General features: G+C 35.8%; 1 protein-coding gene and 1 pseudogene across 1 annotated transcript; both read right to left on the reverse strand.

Annotated features, from left to right (window-relative positions):
- Positions 1–2305: 2305 nt before the first annotated feature.
- Positions 2306–9087, reverse strand: LOC128197357 (uncharacterized). The gene is made up of 4 exons (XM_052878864.1): positions 8972–9087; positions 3220–3345; positions 2887–3084; positions 2306–2807 (listed from the first exon to the last, which is right to left on the reverse strand). Exons 2-4 carry the CDS (start codon positions 3337–3339, stop codon positions 2334–2336), a joined length of 792 nt encoding a protein of 263 aa, XP_052734824.1. The 5' UTR covers positions 3340–3345; positions 8972–9087; the 3' UTR covers positions 2306–2333.
- Positions 9088–14114: 5027 nt separating this feature from the next.
- On the reverse strand, positions 14115–15271 carry LOC128197566 (ATP synthase subunit beta, chloroplastic-like; annotated as a pseudogene).
- Between the last annotated feature and the right edge of the window lie 433 nt (positions 15272–15704).

Genomic DNA, 15704 nt, shown 5'->3' on the forward strand with positions numbered 1-15704 from the left:
TTTATTGTATATTATTGTGTATTACTTTAATATTTTTGACTAATTTCTATAGTACCATGTAAGTAATGTTATAGCGAGTATTTTTAAGCTATAATATCATGATTAGTCAGCCGGATATAATATTTAATTAAATACACGTAAATCAAGGAATACCAGTAGCAGATAGTTTTAAGGTGACGGTTCACGGTAGGATTATTCTGTAAACCGTTGGATATATTATTTTTGATAAAATGAGTGGTCGATATCAATTACTTGATATTGCTTGAACCCTAAGTTGATACTTTTAATGATGATCAAGCTATTTATCAAATTCTTGTAAATCCAAATACATTTGGTAATTAAAAATCTTTATATGTGATGTTTTTTTCATATGACCATGCTAATTTCATATATCGTGGTCATTTTGTATTCCTCTTCTTCAAAAAGAGGACACAAATATAATGAATTGACAATAATTAATACATAATATAACTACAAACTTTATTAGCTACTCATATCCGTTTATCGACTATCACGTGCTAGTTAATGATGATTTATCTACATTGAAAGGGACCAAAATTAGTATATATGTCTCCCATAGATCACTTTTGGATAATGAGATATTTTATTTTCAATATCCGGAAAACTTTGAAAAATAAAAGTGAGAAATACTATTTAAATTAACCTTTTAAAATCTAAATTAATCATAAATAAGTTTATTAAGTTATATTATAGTTTACAATATTCAATTTATTAAATAGAAAAAACACTTCAGAAATGTTTATTACGAAAAATAACTTATATGACTTTATAAATTACATATGCGAAACAAATATAGTTTAATTTAAAAATATAGTCTTTAAAAATAATTACGAATAAAATATACATTTAACTTTTGACATTACAGTTGATTATTTTGAGTTCCTAAGGACATCTTAACGGCTGACAATGAAAGTTGTAGAAATGATCTGATCTTTTAAAGTAATCTAAGCGATAAGGCATAACGGGTTTTCCACACGGAGAAATAAAAGTAAATGAATCAGTGACCGAACATAGACATATATCATGTAAAAAATCAATAAAGATTTTTATTATTCGAATACAATCAATTAACTTTAAGAAAATATATAAATTTATAAACAGTATTTTTTGGATTTTTGCATGCGACCTCAAAAGAAGTAATTATTGTTTAATTCCCGAATGATTCATGATGATAGATAGAAATATAGAAAGAAAAAAGAAACATGTAGAGATTGATTACTAAATTAAACTATGTATGTATTAAATATGAAAGACTGAATTTGGGGAAAAAAAATAAAAAGACGAATAGTAGATAATAATTAAAAAAATTGTCTGAAAAAGAATTAATAGAAAAGAAGACTTAAGATAAAAAGCATTATGAAAGTGTTATATTTTTGAAAGTTATGATTAGAAGCACATAATATCTAAGATTGAGATGAAGTGTTTTTGAAGGTAAGAGGGTGCAATAAGGTAGACATCATATTAAATTATTTGAAGCATAGACTATAGGATTAGAATGCAATCAAATCGTGCAAAAAGTAATTTTTGAGGAATGTCATAAATCTACACATGCTACAAAGATTGGCTCCATTCAATTCAAAAATAGTTGGTGGGATCCAACCCAACGCCATCACCAAATCTTATCGTACTACGACATACCCAAAAGTTTTACTGACTTATTTATTTAAATTTAAAATTTATTAAATTTTAAATATAAGATTAGGTTAATTTGATTCTTTATCTTAATGTATCAGCTTATATTATCAAACGTTAAATTATAATAGAAATTAAGTTTAATATTCGGCTATAGTTTTGCTCTAGTTTAAGAGCATCTTTATCACAGGTTTAACATTCACCCGTGCATGTATATAGGTATTTTGAGTATATTTTTTTGGGTTAAATATGTTTTTAATCTCTGAACTATCAAGCGATTTTGGTTTTAGTTCCTACTCAGAACTTTGATGGTTTTTAGTCCTTATTGTTTTGAAACTCTGAGTAATAGTCCTTAAAATTGGACGGTGTTAAGTTTCAGTGGATATGGCAAACAGTATTGCCACGTGATTACTGATCTGCTCTATTTTTTGTCTGCCACGTTGGATGTTTAAGTGTTTGAACTAAGATTAAGTTGATTAATTACATTGTTCATTGAAATGAGATATAGGGTTCACAATTTGTGAAATCACCTGGATAATCCGTTCTTCTAAATATGGGTTTTTGTAGTTTTTCCCATATTCGTTCTCCCTCATCCACTTTCCCTTTTTGAATAAAGGCCTGTGCCAATTTTAGATATATTCTACGAACGTGAGACGTATCTGCATAAGCAAAACACAATACTATGAGCAATATATTAAAAAAATAAAAGACACTAAAAGAATAAAAGAAGGAAACGTTAAAAATGATAAATTATTCTTGCCTGGATCCTTGTGAGTGGAAATTCTCAATAGAGTAAGGATTTTAAGTTTGTCCAGAAGCTGGGAATAAGCATGATTTTTGTTGTTTTCTTCCAATATCTGGGCAATCCCCAAATCATCTTCCTCCATATAGTCACTTGCCTGGCCATTATCATCCTTGTCTTCATCATCTGCACTCTGGCTATTATCACTCTCAAATGCTGTTTGGCTATCACTCTCAGTATCATCATCCTCATCTTCAGTTGTATCTAGATGTCTCTTAATAAGAGACAATACTTGGATGAGGTTACATGTGTCATCATCACTAAAATAATTGAATACTTCTCTTGCAACGTCAAACCATTCCTGTAGCTCAGGAGCTCCTATGATATGTCTAGTGACGGCCTCCAGGGGCAGCTACAATGATAAAATAAGTAAAATAAGTAATAAGCAAGCAATCAAAACATTCATTTTATAAAAAAACTTATATACAAACCTTCTTTACTAAAGTTAAAATTACATAAACGGCAGGCAACTGCAAATTCTGGTATCGGTATGCAATGCATATCACTGCAGATATGAATTCTTTTATGGAGGAAGTATGGTTATCTTTATGATACTCCATACTAAATCTTCCTGATAGCGTCAAAGCTTTGTAGGCCATCAAGCGGCCCAATAGACGACCGTGTACCTCCTGTAATTTCAAAAGGAGATACAAATATTACCCCTAGAAACGTATACGAATACGAAGTTTTATCCTCGTACTCGAGAATATAAAAAATTCTATGTAATTGTAAAATAAAACAAAATAACGCCATTAATTTCTTACCTTATCGTTCATGAATGGCGTCACATTATGCAAACTCACTATAAGTTTAAGTAAGGAATCAACTTTGATATTATGAACCGTTGCAACTAATTGAGCTAAACCTGTTGCAAAGCCTACCATCGCACACTGAAAAAGAAATAAAGAAAATATTATTTTAGTAAAAGATCAGCGAGCAAATATTGAAAACATCAAGCATATTTTAACCATTAAAATAAAAGATAAAGCATATTCCAACACTCTAATTAGAGGTGTCATTTTAATCCACCACCCATAGGTCAGCCCCAGCCCTATTAGAAATTAAGTCCCATTTTAGTGACCCACTTAACAAGGGACTTTCTGAAAGCCCCCAGCCCCAAAAGCCCTTAGTAGAATGGGTTGGGACAGTTTCAGGGTGGGTTGAGCCCCCTTTTTCAATCAAACCACTTTCTTTCAAGAAAGTACCACTGCATATACAAACACCAGTGAAACTTCTCATTGAAACATCAACAGTTCGACATTCTTCTTCTCACCTTACTGACAAACGATCTAAACCTTCGGGAACCTCATTCGCCAAATCTATTTTTTCGTGCAACATTCGCCAAATCTTACTTCCAATAAATCTTCTTTTTTTCTTTATTTTATTTTTGTCGAGTTTTGATAGGAAGTTGAGAGTGTATGTAAGGAGGAGGAGAGGTTAGTTAACTGTTAGTTAACAGTTATAGGGAGTTAGTTGCTTAACTGTGTTAACAGTTAGGAAGAGTGGGAATATACTTTTGTATAAATTGTTGAGATGGGGAGAGGAGATGGACTTTTGGCAATTGAAGTGTATAACAGACTGTTAGTCTTATTGGGGGAGATTAGGCTCTCTGATTACTTCATTCTTGTATTCTTTCTTGGAGATCAATAAAGTCAGAGGTTATACAGAACTTGTGCTCTGTTGCGTGTGTTAGTTGGGTGAAAGATAAGGTTTCTTTATCAGAAACCTATCAATTTGGTCCGACCTGCCGGATACAAATTTTGTGGACGCTGAGGTGAAGTGATGGAGACGACGACGGGGGCAAGATTAGAAGCGATTGAGATAACGGTGGAGGGAATGAAGGCAGAGTCGACGACGGTACGTCGTGATTTACAACAAATTATGAAAATGCTGGAAAGACAGGGAAATCACACGGAGAGTAATTCGGAGGATAGCTCCGTGAATGATAACCGACACAGAGGGAATGAGGAGGCCGGAGGCGGTGGATGCGGCGAAAGAAATGGAACGCAAAAGCCTTGGAGGAAAAGGGTTGAGTTACCCACCTTTGACGGGGACGAGCCACTCAGTTGGCTCAATCGGGCAGAAAGGTTTTTCGATATACAAAGGGTGACGGATGATGAAGAAAAGGTGGAGGTCGCCTACGTAAGCATGGAGGGCAGCGCGACGTACTGGTTCACTTTTTGGAAAGAGAAGGCGAGAAACCGAACGTGGAACGGGTTGAAAGAAGCCATGATTAATCGCATCGGTGGTGGATTCAGGGGGACCATATTCGAGCGACTGGCTACTCTGCGTCAAGAAGGAACAGTCGAGGAATTTGTGCGTCAGTTTGAAGTCTTGATGGGGCAGACAATGGGGATTCCAGAGGAACAGGTGATGGGTTACTTCTTAGCCGGTTTACGGGAGGACGTGGAGGGTCAGGTGTGGATCCAAAACCCATCGGCGTTGATGGAGGCGATGAGGATCGTGCACGACGTAGAAGATGTGATGATGAAAGCGCAGGGAAGCCAGGCTAGTGGACCCAAGATGAACCCATTCGGTGCGCAATCAATGGGTATAGTGACGCGATCGACATCGGCGAAAACAGCGACGAACCCGTTTGGAAGAACCGAGGGTGGAGGACCGGCGAGGAGGGAGGGAGCAGCGGTTAACACTGTAGCGAGGGGAAGCATGGAGATTGGGGGCGAAGGTCGAGGTCGAATGGTTCGAAACTTACCCTAGCCCGAGTTTCTAAAGAGAAAGGAGGAGGGGCGTTGCTTCCGATGTGGCGGGCCGTTTGCACCAGGCCATCGATGCGCCGAGAGGAGCCTACGGGTGTTATTGCTGGCCGAGGACGAAGACGAAGGGGAAGAGGGAGAGGTAAACGACAACCAGGAGGAAAAAGTGATGGAATTGTCCACGTGCTCGGCAGAAGGTTGGACCAACTCGGGAACCTTGAAGTTGGCGGGGAAAATTGGTGAACGGAGGGTGGTAGTGCTCATAAACAGCGGAGCGAGCCACAATTATATCATTAAGAGAGCCACGGAGGAGCTGGGCTTGTCAGTGATCGATACGGTACCATATCCAGTGAGTTTGGGTGACGGATGTCGACGGATTACCCAAGGACGATGCGAAGGGGTGATTATCCGATAGAGGGGGTGGATGTGGAGGAAGAGTCCCATGTTTCTGAGTTGGGGGGTGTCGACGTTATTCTGGGGGTTGCATGGTTGGCTAAGTTGGGAGAAGTTCAGACGAATTGGGGTAGCATGACAATGGAATATATGGTGGGGAATAAACCGATCACGATCAAGAGTGATCCAGCCCTATCGCGCCAGCTGGTGAAAGCAAGATCTTTGTGGAAGCTGGGAGATAACGTTGAGTCAGGAGCATTGGTGTGGGGTCTAAGTGCAATAGAGACAACTGAAAATGGTGAGTGGGGAACAGATGTGACAGGCCAGCAGCAGGTGGAACTGGGAAAGCTGCTGCAAACCCACTATCACTTATTCCAAGATGTGCATGGGCTGCCTCCAACACGTCACATACAGCACCGAATCAAATTGAAAATGGGTGTAGACCCTATAAATGTGAGGCCATATCGCTATCCTCACATTCTGAAAGGGGAAATCGAAAAACAGGTGGATGATATGTTGAAGGCTGGGATCATACGCCACAGTACGAGTTCGTTTTCCAGCCCAGTCATCCTCGTGAAGAAGAAGGATGGGAGTTGGCGCTTTTGTGTGGATTACAGAGCTCTAAACAAGACCACTGTATCGGACAGGTTAGTTAACAGTTAGAGGGAGTTAACACAGTTAGGAAGAGTGAGAATATACTTTTGTATAAATTGTTGAGATGGGGAGAGGAGAGGGACTTTTGGCAATTGAAGTGTATAACAGACTGTTAGTCTTGTTGGGGGAGATTAGGCTCTCTGATTACTTCATTCTTGTATTTTTTCTTGGAGATCAATAAAGTCAGAGGTTATACATAACTTGTGCTCTGTTGCTTGTGTTAGTTGGGTGAGAGATAAGGTTTCTTTATCAGAAACTGTTAGACATCTTCTTGTGTATAGTAGGAGAAAGACAATTACATAACTTAATTGTCTAAGGCAGTTAAGAGGGTTAGGGGGTCGGTTGAGGATACCTTGTATATAAGGGAGATTAGTTGTAAGTGGAGGGGGAGTTAGTGAATTCATTTGTTTTGATCAGGAACTTGTTAGTCCTGATAGAGGGAGGTTAAGCTCTCTTCTTTCTGTAACCATTACCTGCATATTGAATAAAGGAGATTGTTTCAGTTCCACTGTGGGTTGTGTGTGAGTTTAGAGGCGTGTTTCTCATAGGTTCTTGATAAAGAACCTATCATTTGGTCCGACCTGCCAGATCACGAAGGAGAAGAGCCAGCGATGGGGAACGAGACGGAGGGAAGGTTAGATAACTTGGAGATCACGGTTGATGGAATCAAAGATGAGACCGCGACAATCAGACATGACGTGCAGCAATTGATGAGAATGATGGGGGAGGTTCGAACCATCAAGGGGGTGGTTCTGAAGGGAGCAGTAGTTCGGTGAACGAGAACTCAGGGAGGGGCGATACTAGGGGAATCGCGTTCAATTAGAGGAAGAAGGTGGAACTGCCATCATTCGAAGGCGGAGACCCATACATTTGGATTAATCGGGCTGAAAGATTTTTTGACATTCAGAAGGTAGCAGAGGAGGATAAGGACTCGCTTACATTAGTATGGAGGGAAGCACGAGTTATTGGTTCAAGTATTGGCGTGAGAAAACCAAGAATCGGACGTGGATGGGTTTGAAGGATGGGTTGATCAATCGATTCGGTGGTGGGTTCCGGGGAACGGTTTACGAACAGATGGCCACCTTGAGGCAAGAAAGAGCGCTGGAAGAGTATGTCAGGTGTAACATCCCAATTATTATAGCATTAAACTATAATAGAGTTCTTACATCATTGATACAATAGAACAGTTGATAGGAGGAGGAATAATAGTTTTCCTCATTATTATACAAACCCTCACTCATAATTCAAACTAAATACAGTTCGAGCTTAAAATAGAGACTAAAAATATAAATCTCATTCTATTAACTAAGCTTCCGTCGATCCTCCATCTAAAGCTTGCTCCGCCGGCATATCACCAACTTCTGCTCCCATCTACCGGATGATCATCGCCAGACAAAATACATAACACAAAATAACAACCACACAACAGACAAAGCAAGGGTGAGCTAATGCAACATAAAATGTTATGGTAAATTAAATTAATAACCAATTTTCCAACTTACAAGTTAAATTACTCAATAATACAATAAACATACTATACTCATCGTAAATTCACTCATCTAGATAATCGTATGAATATTGAACTCTTAGTTAGTTCTACACTTACAGTGGTACTTTACTCAACTACATCCTATCCTACTCTGTCCCCCAAACTGGATCTTCGGATATGGATGCACTTATTGGCTAGCTTAAATATTCTATCCTACTTTATTCCCCAAGCGGGAACTTCGGATATGAATACCACCACTGAAGCTACATCCTTCCTACTTTGTCCACCCCACTGTAGATCTTCGGTAAGGATTTCCCACTCTCCACCACATAGCTTTCTCTCTAAGTGAGATCGAGACTATTGAGAGCATAAGAATGAACCCCTAAACCGGAGTTCCTATATTCATATGTACAGTACTTGACACAAAATCAACAAGGAGTTCCTCCTTGGAACTCTATTCTACACTTTCCATTCATAAATACACATGTCAACATATTATCATCTTTAGTCATATCTTAAGAAAATAACTCTTACATACTCAGACATTTCACATCCTCACAGAAACATCACTTATTAACACATAACTCTTTATGGTCTATTAATTCGAACCCTTAAGTAGTTCAAACAGCTTGGATACCCTCACCAATGGCTCCGGAAGGGTCAAAACCCCCCATATCGACCTAAAGAACGTCCAAAACGGCATCCAGAACTCCCAAAACGTCAAAAACATTAAAACACTAAATTTGTTACGCATAACTCGCTCCAGCGAGTTGACTCATTCACTCAAGCGAATTTACCATTCCAAAATCACGGAAATTCACTTCCCGGGCTATAACGACTATTCCTTTCATCATACAGACTTTCTAGACATCCAAAAACTCATCTCCTATCAACAACCCATATTCATCCAAATCTTATAAACATCTAAACTAAACATATAATTAAAAGGCAGCGAATAATTAGTACAATCCAAAATTTCCGATCAAAAACCTAGTCTCCTTTTAAATCCATAAACAGATTCAAAATCTTCGATCTATACGTATACCTAAAAAAAAACTTCCACCGATTCAAAATGCTTAATACGAACAAGATCTCTTCAAAATTATCAAAACAGAAGCATATCCCAATTCCCAACCGTACATCAATTCAAAAGATATAACAGAAGCAGAATTTCATTCTAAAATCATAAAGAGAATCAAAATCCTAAACATATACCAAATTTAAAATCATACAGAAACAAAAAGACTCAAGGTTAGCTCCCCTTACGGTTTTCTCCTTAGCTAGCCTTTTGAAAACACTTTGCGAACGTTCCGCCGACTCAAATCACAGCTCTAAAGTCCCTCTGCTCCAAAACCTTCGTACTCTAGCCTCTGGTTCAACTTAGGAACTTCTCGCAGCCCCAAAACACTCTTATATAACTAGAAAACGTGTTTGAATAGTAAAACGCGTTTACTGAGTCAAAACGCGTTCAAAACGCGTCCAAAACGCGTTCAGCGAGTGAGTCTGATTTTGACAACTTTTCCAGTCCGGTTGAACCCCTTCCCGATGTCGGAATTATGCGTATGAGTACTCGAATCGAAGCTATTTGAGTCTACTTTCTAATGGAGAAAGAATTAACTCAATATCTAATTTATAAAAAATGTTATAATTGAAATACTAAACCTTGTCAAAGTCGACAGCATTGTATTTTGTACTATACTTCGTACTTTTGTTACAACTTGTTACATCTTGAGTTTCTTAGTCTCCTAATGACCCAAAACTTACTATTTCTTCTAATTTTCAGGGTCTTACATCAGGAGTTTTGAGACACTGTTGGGTCAGACTCAGGGGTCATCGAAGGAATTGATTTTGGGTTTTTTCCTTGCTGGGTTACGCGAAGACGTAAAGGGTCAAGTACGAATTCAAGATCCGCAGGACTTGATGGCTGCAATCAGGGTCGCAAGGGATGTGGAAGACACGATCCAACAAGCGCGCGATGTAGTGTGGAACGGAGGAGAGGTGAACTCGATGAACGTGCGAGCTACTTCGACGATTGTGAGGGGAGACGGGGAATGTAACGACATACATAAGGTCAGCGGGGCAGAAGGAGAAGGCGCGACTCGACGGGAGGTGTCGTGTTTAGAGGCGTGTTTCTCATAGGTTCTTGATAAAGGAGATTGTTTCAGTTCCACCGTGGGTTGTGTGTGAGTTTAGAGGCGTGTTTCTCATAGGTTCTTGATAAAGAACCTCTCAGAAACCTATCAAGTTTTGGTTTTCTACTTTGTTTCCATAATTCATTTCTCACGACTCTTTTGAGGGAAAGTAATGGATTCAATCAGTAATGAATTTTTTACAACTTAAGGTTTTTGGGTCTTCTCCATTTGATGTGTTCTGCCACTTTAGATGTTGTTCTGTCATTTTCTCCTACTCTATGGCTTTAAACCGGGTTCAATGCATTATACATTTGGTTGAAAGTATGAGAACTGAGTGGTACAGAGGTTGGATGTGCTGGTCAGTATGCAAGTGATTTTTACAGGTCTTTGACTGGAAGCAGGGTTTCTAGGTTTGAATCATGATGTTGGAAGTCATTCTTCGTGGGTTGAACTTGAATCAGTAATTCTGTAGGCTTGAATTTATGTTAAAGTAGATGGGTAGTTTATTAACCTGATCATAGTTCCAGTGCAGTGATATTCTCTGGTTGCTAGCTATGTGCAGTGGTTGAATGGAATAAATTGCAATATATGTCTGTTGTCTCGGTGGTTAACAGAAGCATAAGGATATGTAATATAGTTAATCCTAAAAAAGGGAGACAATCGTGGTGTTAGGAGTGAATTTGGTAGATTAAGTATGAATTAGTGTTGCACAGTTTTAATGTGGGTTGCTATGTGGCTTTATGAGATGCTGTTGTCCCTTGTGGTGTCCAGGAGTTTACATAATCTGTCTTAGATTGTTGTAGATGGTAAATATATACGTTAAGCTGAGCTGTTTAGGGAAGCTTATATAAATATCAAATCTATCAATCTCTATTTTTTTTGGTTGAGTAATTTTTCCCTTTTCATGAGTGTATTAGACTAAACCTCTATTAAAATTTGTTTGAGTATTATCCATCTGTAAAACAAGGCCCCCACTTGCCTTTTGATTTTCGTCTTTTAAAATTTCCACGAGAATCTTGACTTTTTCATGTCAAACTTGAAATTGCCCACTGGTGTTGTTTTCTCTCCCTTCTTGTCGCTTTTTTTGTTTTCTCTCCCTTCTTGTCGCTTTTTTTACTTTTCTGGTTATACTGATTCAAAGTCCCAAGTTCAAATCATCATTAAATTCCTTTCAAACCCAAAATCACTCAACATTTTTTTTTAAATGTATTTGTAAACCTAAGTTAAAATTAGTTACTGAGATATTCAACATAACAAAAAATGTATTTATACATTTTTTTTATACGAACCATACTTTTTATACTTTGGGACGCTCAAAACCTTTGCAAGGCAAGCATAACCGTATTGAATATAATTACTTCTGCTATATCTCTCTTGCTATGTTGCCTACTTGTACTATATATACTATTATGTATTACTTGTCAAAACCATCATAGTATGAAGAATAAGATGGATGTTTTAACAGTTCTTCAAGTACTATCTTTTGAATTAATTGATTTTGCGGCCAAATTGATAAGTGTGAAAAAAAGTTATTTTTATACTTATAAATAAGCTCAATCTTGTTATTATTCATGTTGTTCCTCATTGAAAAGTCGTAATAGGTAATAGATTGTTATGTAAAATATTGTACAGGAAATGGTGTATTATTTAGACTCTGTCAGCCAACTTTGGCAAAGCGAAAGCCAAAATTCGCACTGTCAGAATGTGCGCTGAGCGAATTAATGAATTTAAGTGGCTTTAAAAGACGTGACAGAGCGACAGAAACATTTTCTCCCTTCTGCGGACAGAAGTTCCGGACAAAAGAAAGAAAGGAAAACATCTCAGGAACTTCCGGAGACTACTTCAAGGCATCAAGACACCATTGTTGCAAGGGATTGCTTCAAATGTGTACGTTTTAGATGACTAGGAGTAGTTAAATTTCTCTTTCGTTGGGATTGGATGTAATGAACTTACTCTGATGTAATTTTTCTATTCAATATATTATTGGTTCGCTCTTTCTTGAATTTATTATCATTGTATGAAAATATAATGTTATTTGAATGTCTTTGATTACTGGAAAGTAACGTTGAACATGAACTTAGATAGAGCAATTAAGTGATTGGGATCTAGGGATAGACTCGATAACTTGATCATTCTTAACATCGGACTTAATGAAAATTGTATGTTAAATTGACTAAGGGATTATCATTTTAATATATTAATTTAGAAAGTTACTAAGGGATTAGGACTAGTATGCCTTGATGTGAATGTTTGAATGAAATAATGAAATATTGAACAGAGTTGTATATTCATATGATTCATGAAACCCAATTTCAACTAAGTTTCTTTTAAATATAAATTCCTTGCACACCAACTGTTTGATAAAATACCAAAAATAGTTTCTTGTGTTGTTTTGTACATTTTGATGTCTAATTGAGTTATGAAAAGAAGAATTATCATGTGTTAAACAAGTCCCTTGGAAGACGATACTTTTACTTATTCACTGTATTACTTGGAATGATTTGGTATACTTGCCAATAAGATATCACAAATATATCAGCAAAAGCCATAAAGTAGTTCTGGATTATGACTCATAATATTTTTCTAACACTAGTTGTATCAGTCCAAAAGAATTGGTCTCCAAGAACTAAAAGTTTTAATCTTATGGATGATTGAAGCCAGAAATATTTTTTTCCATTCTCTTTTTTACCCTTCGCTCAAAACTACCCATGACTGTTCTTTCATACAAACAATATCTACAATACTATAATTCAATATGAGACGAAGAAAAACATCGCATAAGTAATTAATGCACCGCCTAAAAACTTTGTCTTTGTCACAGTGAAACAAAATTTAAAATGAAAAATAAAGATTTAAAATTTGACTAACATAAAGACTAAATCAAATTCGAACATCCAGCAAATATTGAAAATTATTCGAACATTTCAGATAAAGACCACAAACCTCTGTGGACTTAGAAAGACCACTGACGAGCCTTTCAACGGCGTATTTCACAGCCGGCGCACAATCGTCATTTTCCTCACGCTCATTATAAGCTGTCTGGATTGCATTTAATTCTAAGGCCATTTGCTTTGCGGCGGCTTTCCTCGCCGCCTTTGACACCGCCGCGAGGTTCCTGAATGCAGCATTACTAGGCTCTTCGTCCATTGGTTTTACTGAAGGTTCTTGTTCTTGGTATCTAATTCTTTTTCTTACTTTTCAGCTAATGTACTTTATTTAATAAACCTACATTCAAAGTGTTTTTGTCCCGTAAAAAAAACTTGATTTATTTCTTTATTTTGAAATAAGTAAAATAATATATAAAAGATTTTCTATGTTAATTTTATAATACAATTTTTCAATATTTAAAATACATGTTGTATATTTATAGTAAATAATTTTAATTATAATATAGAACAGTTTAGAAAAGTAAGACTGGATTTTTTTAAAAACTAATTAAAAACGACCGTGTAAATAGAGTTGAAAGAAGAAAGCCTAAATTCTAAAAGATTTTTTCTAGTTACAGTGAAATTACACCTTTAATTGAGATTAAAACAAAAATTAGATTCGTTTAACTGAGTGTAAGAAAAAAAATGTTATTTATTTTAAATCCCATTTTCTAATTTATAACCAATAAATACATTTTAAAAAATTGAGAGAAAAAAAAGTTACTAATGTTTGGCAAAATACCATACAAGTTGATAGTAAATCATGATAGATAATTTTTTTCATTTAGCTTATCAGAAATAATGGATGAACTTCTCTAGAAGAAAAGAGTATTACTAGACATCATTTTTTAAAAGACAAATTGCATCATCGAAAAATAAGAAAACCTTAAGAGTTTAGACGGACGGAACTATAAACTGCCAATGGTGAACAGTGCTGCTCTGATAAGTTGAATAATATACACACAAAGTTCTCTATTCATAATAGAACATGTATTATAAGTTAGGCCGATCCTAAAGCGAGTTGATAGAGATAAAACTCTATTTATTTTGGTTAAAAAATCATAAATTTAGAATTAGTAAAACTTTATTTATTAATGGATAATTAAAAATAAAGTTAATTGACCATTACAATGCTTACTTTTTTTTATTCAAATTAGGTAGCTTATTTTTCTCTATTTTGGGCCTCACAATTATCTAAATACGATTTGTTTTTCGTAAAAAAAAATTAAAACTAATTAGTTTCTTAATTTGGTTTGAATTATAATTAGCTTTTTTAAAGTTAAACTCAATTTGAAAACAATATTTTAAAAGAGTTATAAGATAAAGAGATAATCATTTTTTAACTAATTATTAAATTAAAACAAATCTAAAATGTGCAAATGTCGTAACAGGGGCAAGGTATGTTAAATTGTATGTAGGTACATAAACTGTTTGAATAGAAGTTATGGGTCCTTCTTTGGTAGAAGTGATTCCTTTTTGTAAAGAACCCATTTTAGTACTAAGAGTGGGTTGATAACCCATAACAAAGGGCATTCGACCCAAGCATATACTTCAGATCTTGCTTGAACGAAGCGGAAGATATTGTCGATAAATAGAAGTGCTCATTGATATCTCGAAAATATTCCGCCATAGTTAGGACAGTTAAACCAACTCTCATATGAGCTCTGGGTGGTTCATTCATTTGACCATATATTAGAGCTACTTTAGATTTTGCAATATTTTGTTCATTAATTACTCCAAATTCTTTCATTTCCATATAAAGATCATTTCCCTCGCAAGTACGCTCACCTACTTCGCCAAATACAGATACACCTTTGTAAGCTTTGGCAATGTTATTGATCAATTCCATAATAAGTACTGTTTTACCCACTCCAACTCCACCGAAAAGTCCTATTTTTCCTCCACGACGATAAGGAGCTAAAAGATCTACTACTTTTATTCCTGTTTCAAAAATAGATAATTTTGCATCTAATTGTATAAAGGTAGGCGCAAATCTATGAATGAGAGATGTTGTACGAGTATCTATAGGACCTAAATTATCAATCGGCTCTCCAAGCAAATTGAAAATTCGTCCTAGAGTTGCTCTGCCTACTGGAACACTTAGGGGAGTTCCTGTATCAATAACTTCCATTCCTCTCTTTAGACCATTTGTAGTAGCACTCATAGCTACAGCTCTAACTCGATTATTTCCTAATAATTGTTGTACTTCACAAGTTACATTAATTTGTTGACCAACAGTATCTCGACCTGTAACTACTAGAGCATTGTAAATATTAGGCATCTGCCTCGGGGGAAAGGCTACATCTAGTACCGGACCGATTATTTGGTCAATATCTCCCAGATTTTTTTTTCAATCGAAGAAATTTCAGGACCGGAAGTAGTAGGATTTATTCGCATATCAAAAGCCAATTTTTTTTTCCGAAAAAGTTTTTAAATAAAAAAGAAATGTTCGATAAGAAAACAAGTTGATCGGTTAATTCAAAAAGAAATAAGAAATGGAAGTTAGTACTTCATTTTTTTGTACTATTCAATCAATCCTCTTTAATTATTTACTTGTTCAAATTCAATTATTGAATTCTTAAGCTTACTGTAGTTATTTTGAAAATTTCAATCTTTCGAAAGTCTTTTCTTTTTTTCTATCATTCTAGATAATATCATCTATATTCTGTATGGAATTCGAACATGTACCTTAATTTAGAATTCATTTTTTTATCATTGGCTTTCGTATTTCCTCAGTAGACAATTTTTTAGACTTACCCTCTTTTACCCTATTTTTTTACCTCTTTGTTTCTTTTCCGGGGAGAAAACTGCCTATTTTTACATCTAGGATTTACATAGACAACATATATCACTATCAAGATTCAGAATAAATTCTTATTCTTATTTAGATTAGATCTTTCGATTTGAAAATTCAAAAATAAGAGATTTCAAATTGAAAAA

This window comes from Vigna angularis, chromosome 6, assembly GCF_016808095.1.
Source record: "Vigna angularis cultivar LongXiaoDou No.4 chromosome 6, ASM1680809v1, whole genome shotgun sequence".
NCBI lineage: Eukaryota > Viridiplantae > Streptophyta > Magnoliopsida > Fabales > Fabaceae > Vigna > Vigna angularis.

Bases quoted from the DNA above. Each gene is read 5' to 3' on its own strand.
- LOC128197357 (XM_052878864.1), bottom strand. From the start codon at position 3,339: ATGGTAGGCTTTGCAACAGGTTTAGCTCAATTAGTTGCAACGGTTCAT. The intron at 3,085-3,219 runs GTAAGAAATTAA...TTGAAATTACAG, and splicing joins CGCCATTCATGAACGATAAG to GAGGTACACGGTCGTCTATT. The intron at 2,808-2,886 runs GTTTGTATATAA...TTATCATTGTAG, and splicing joins TTTTAACTTTAGTAAAGAAG to CTGCCCCTGGAGGCCGTCAC.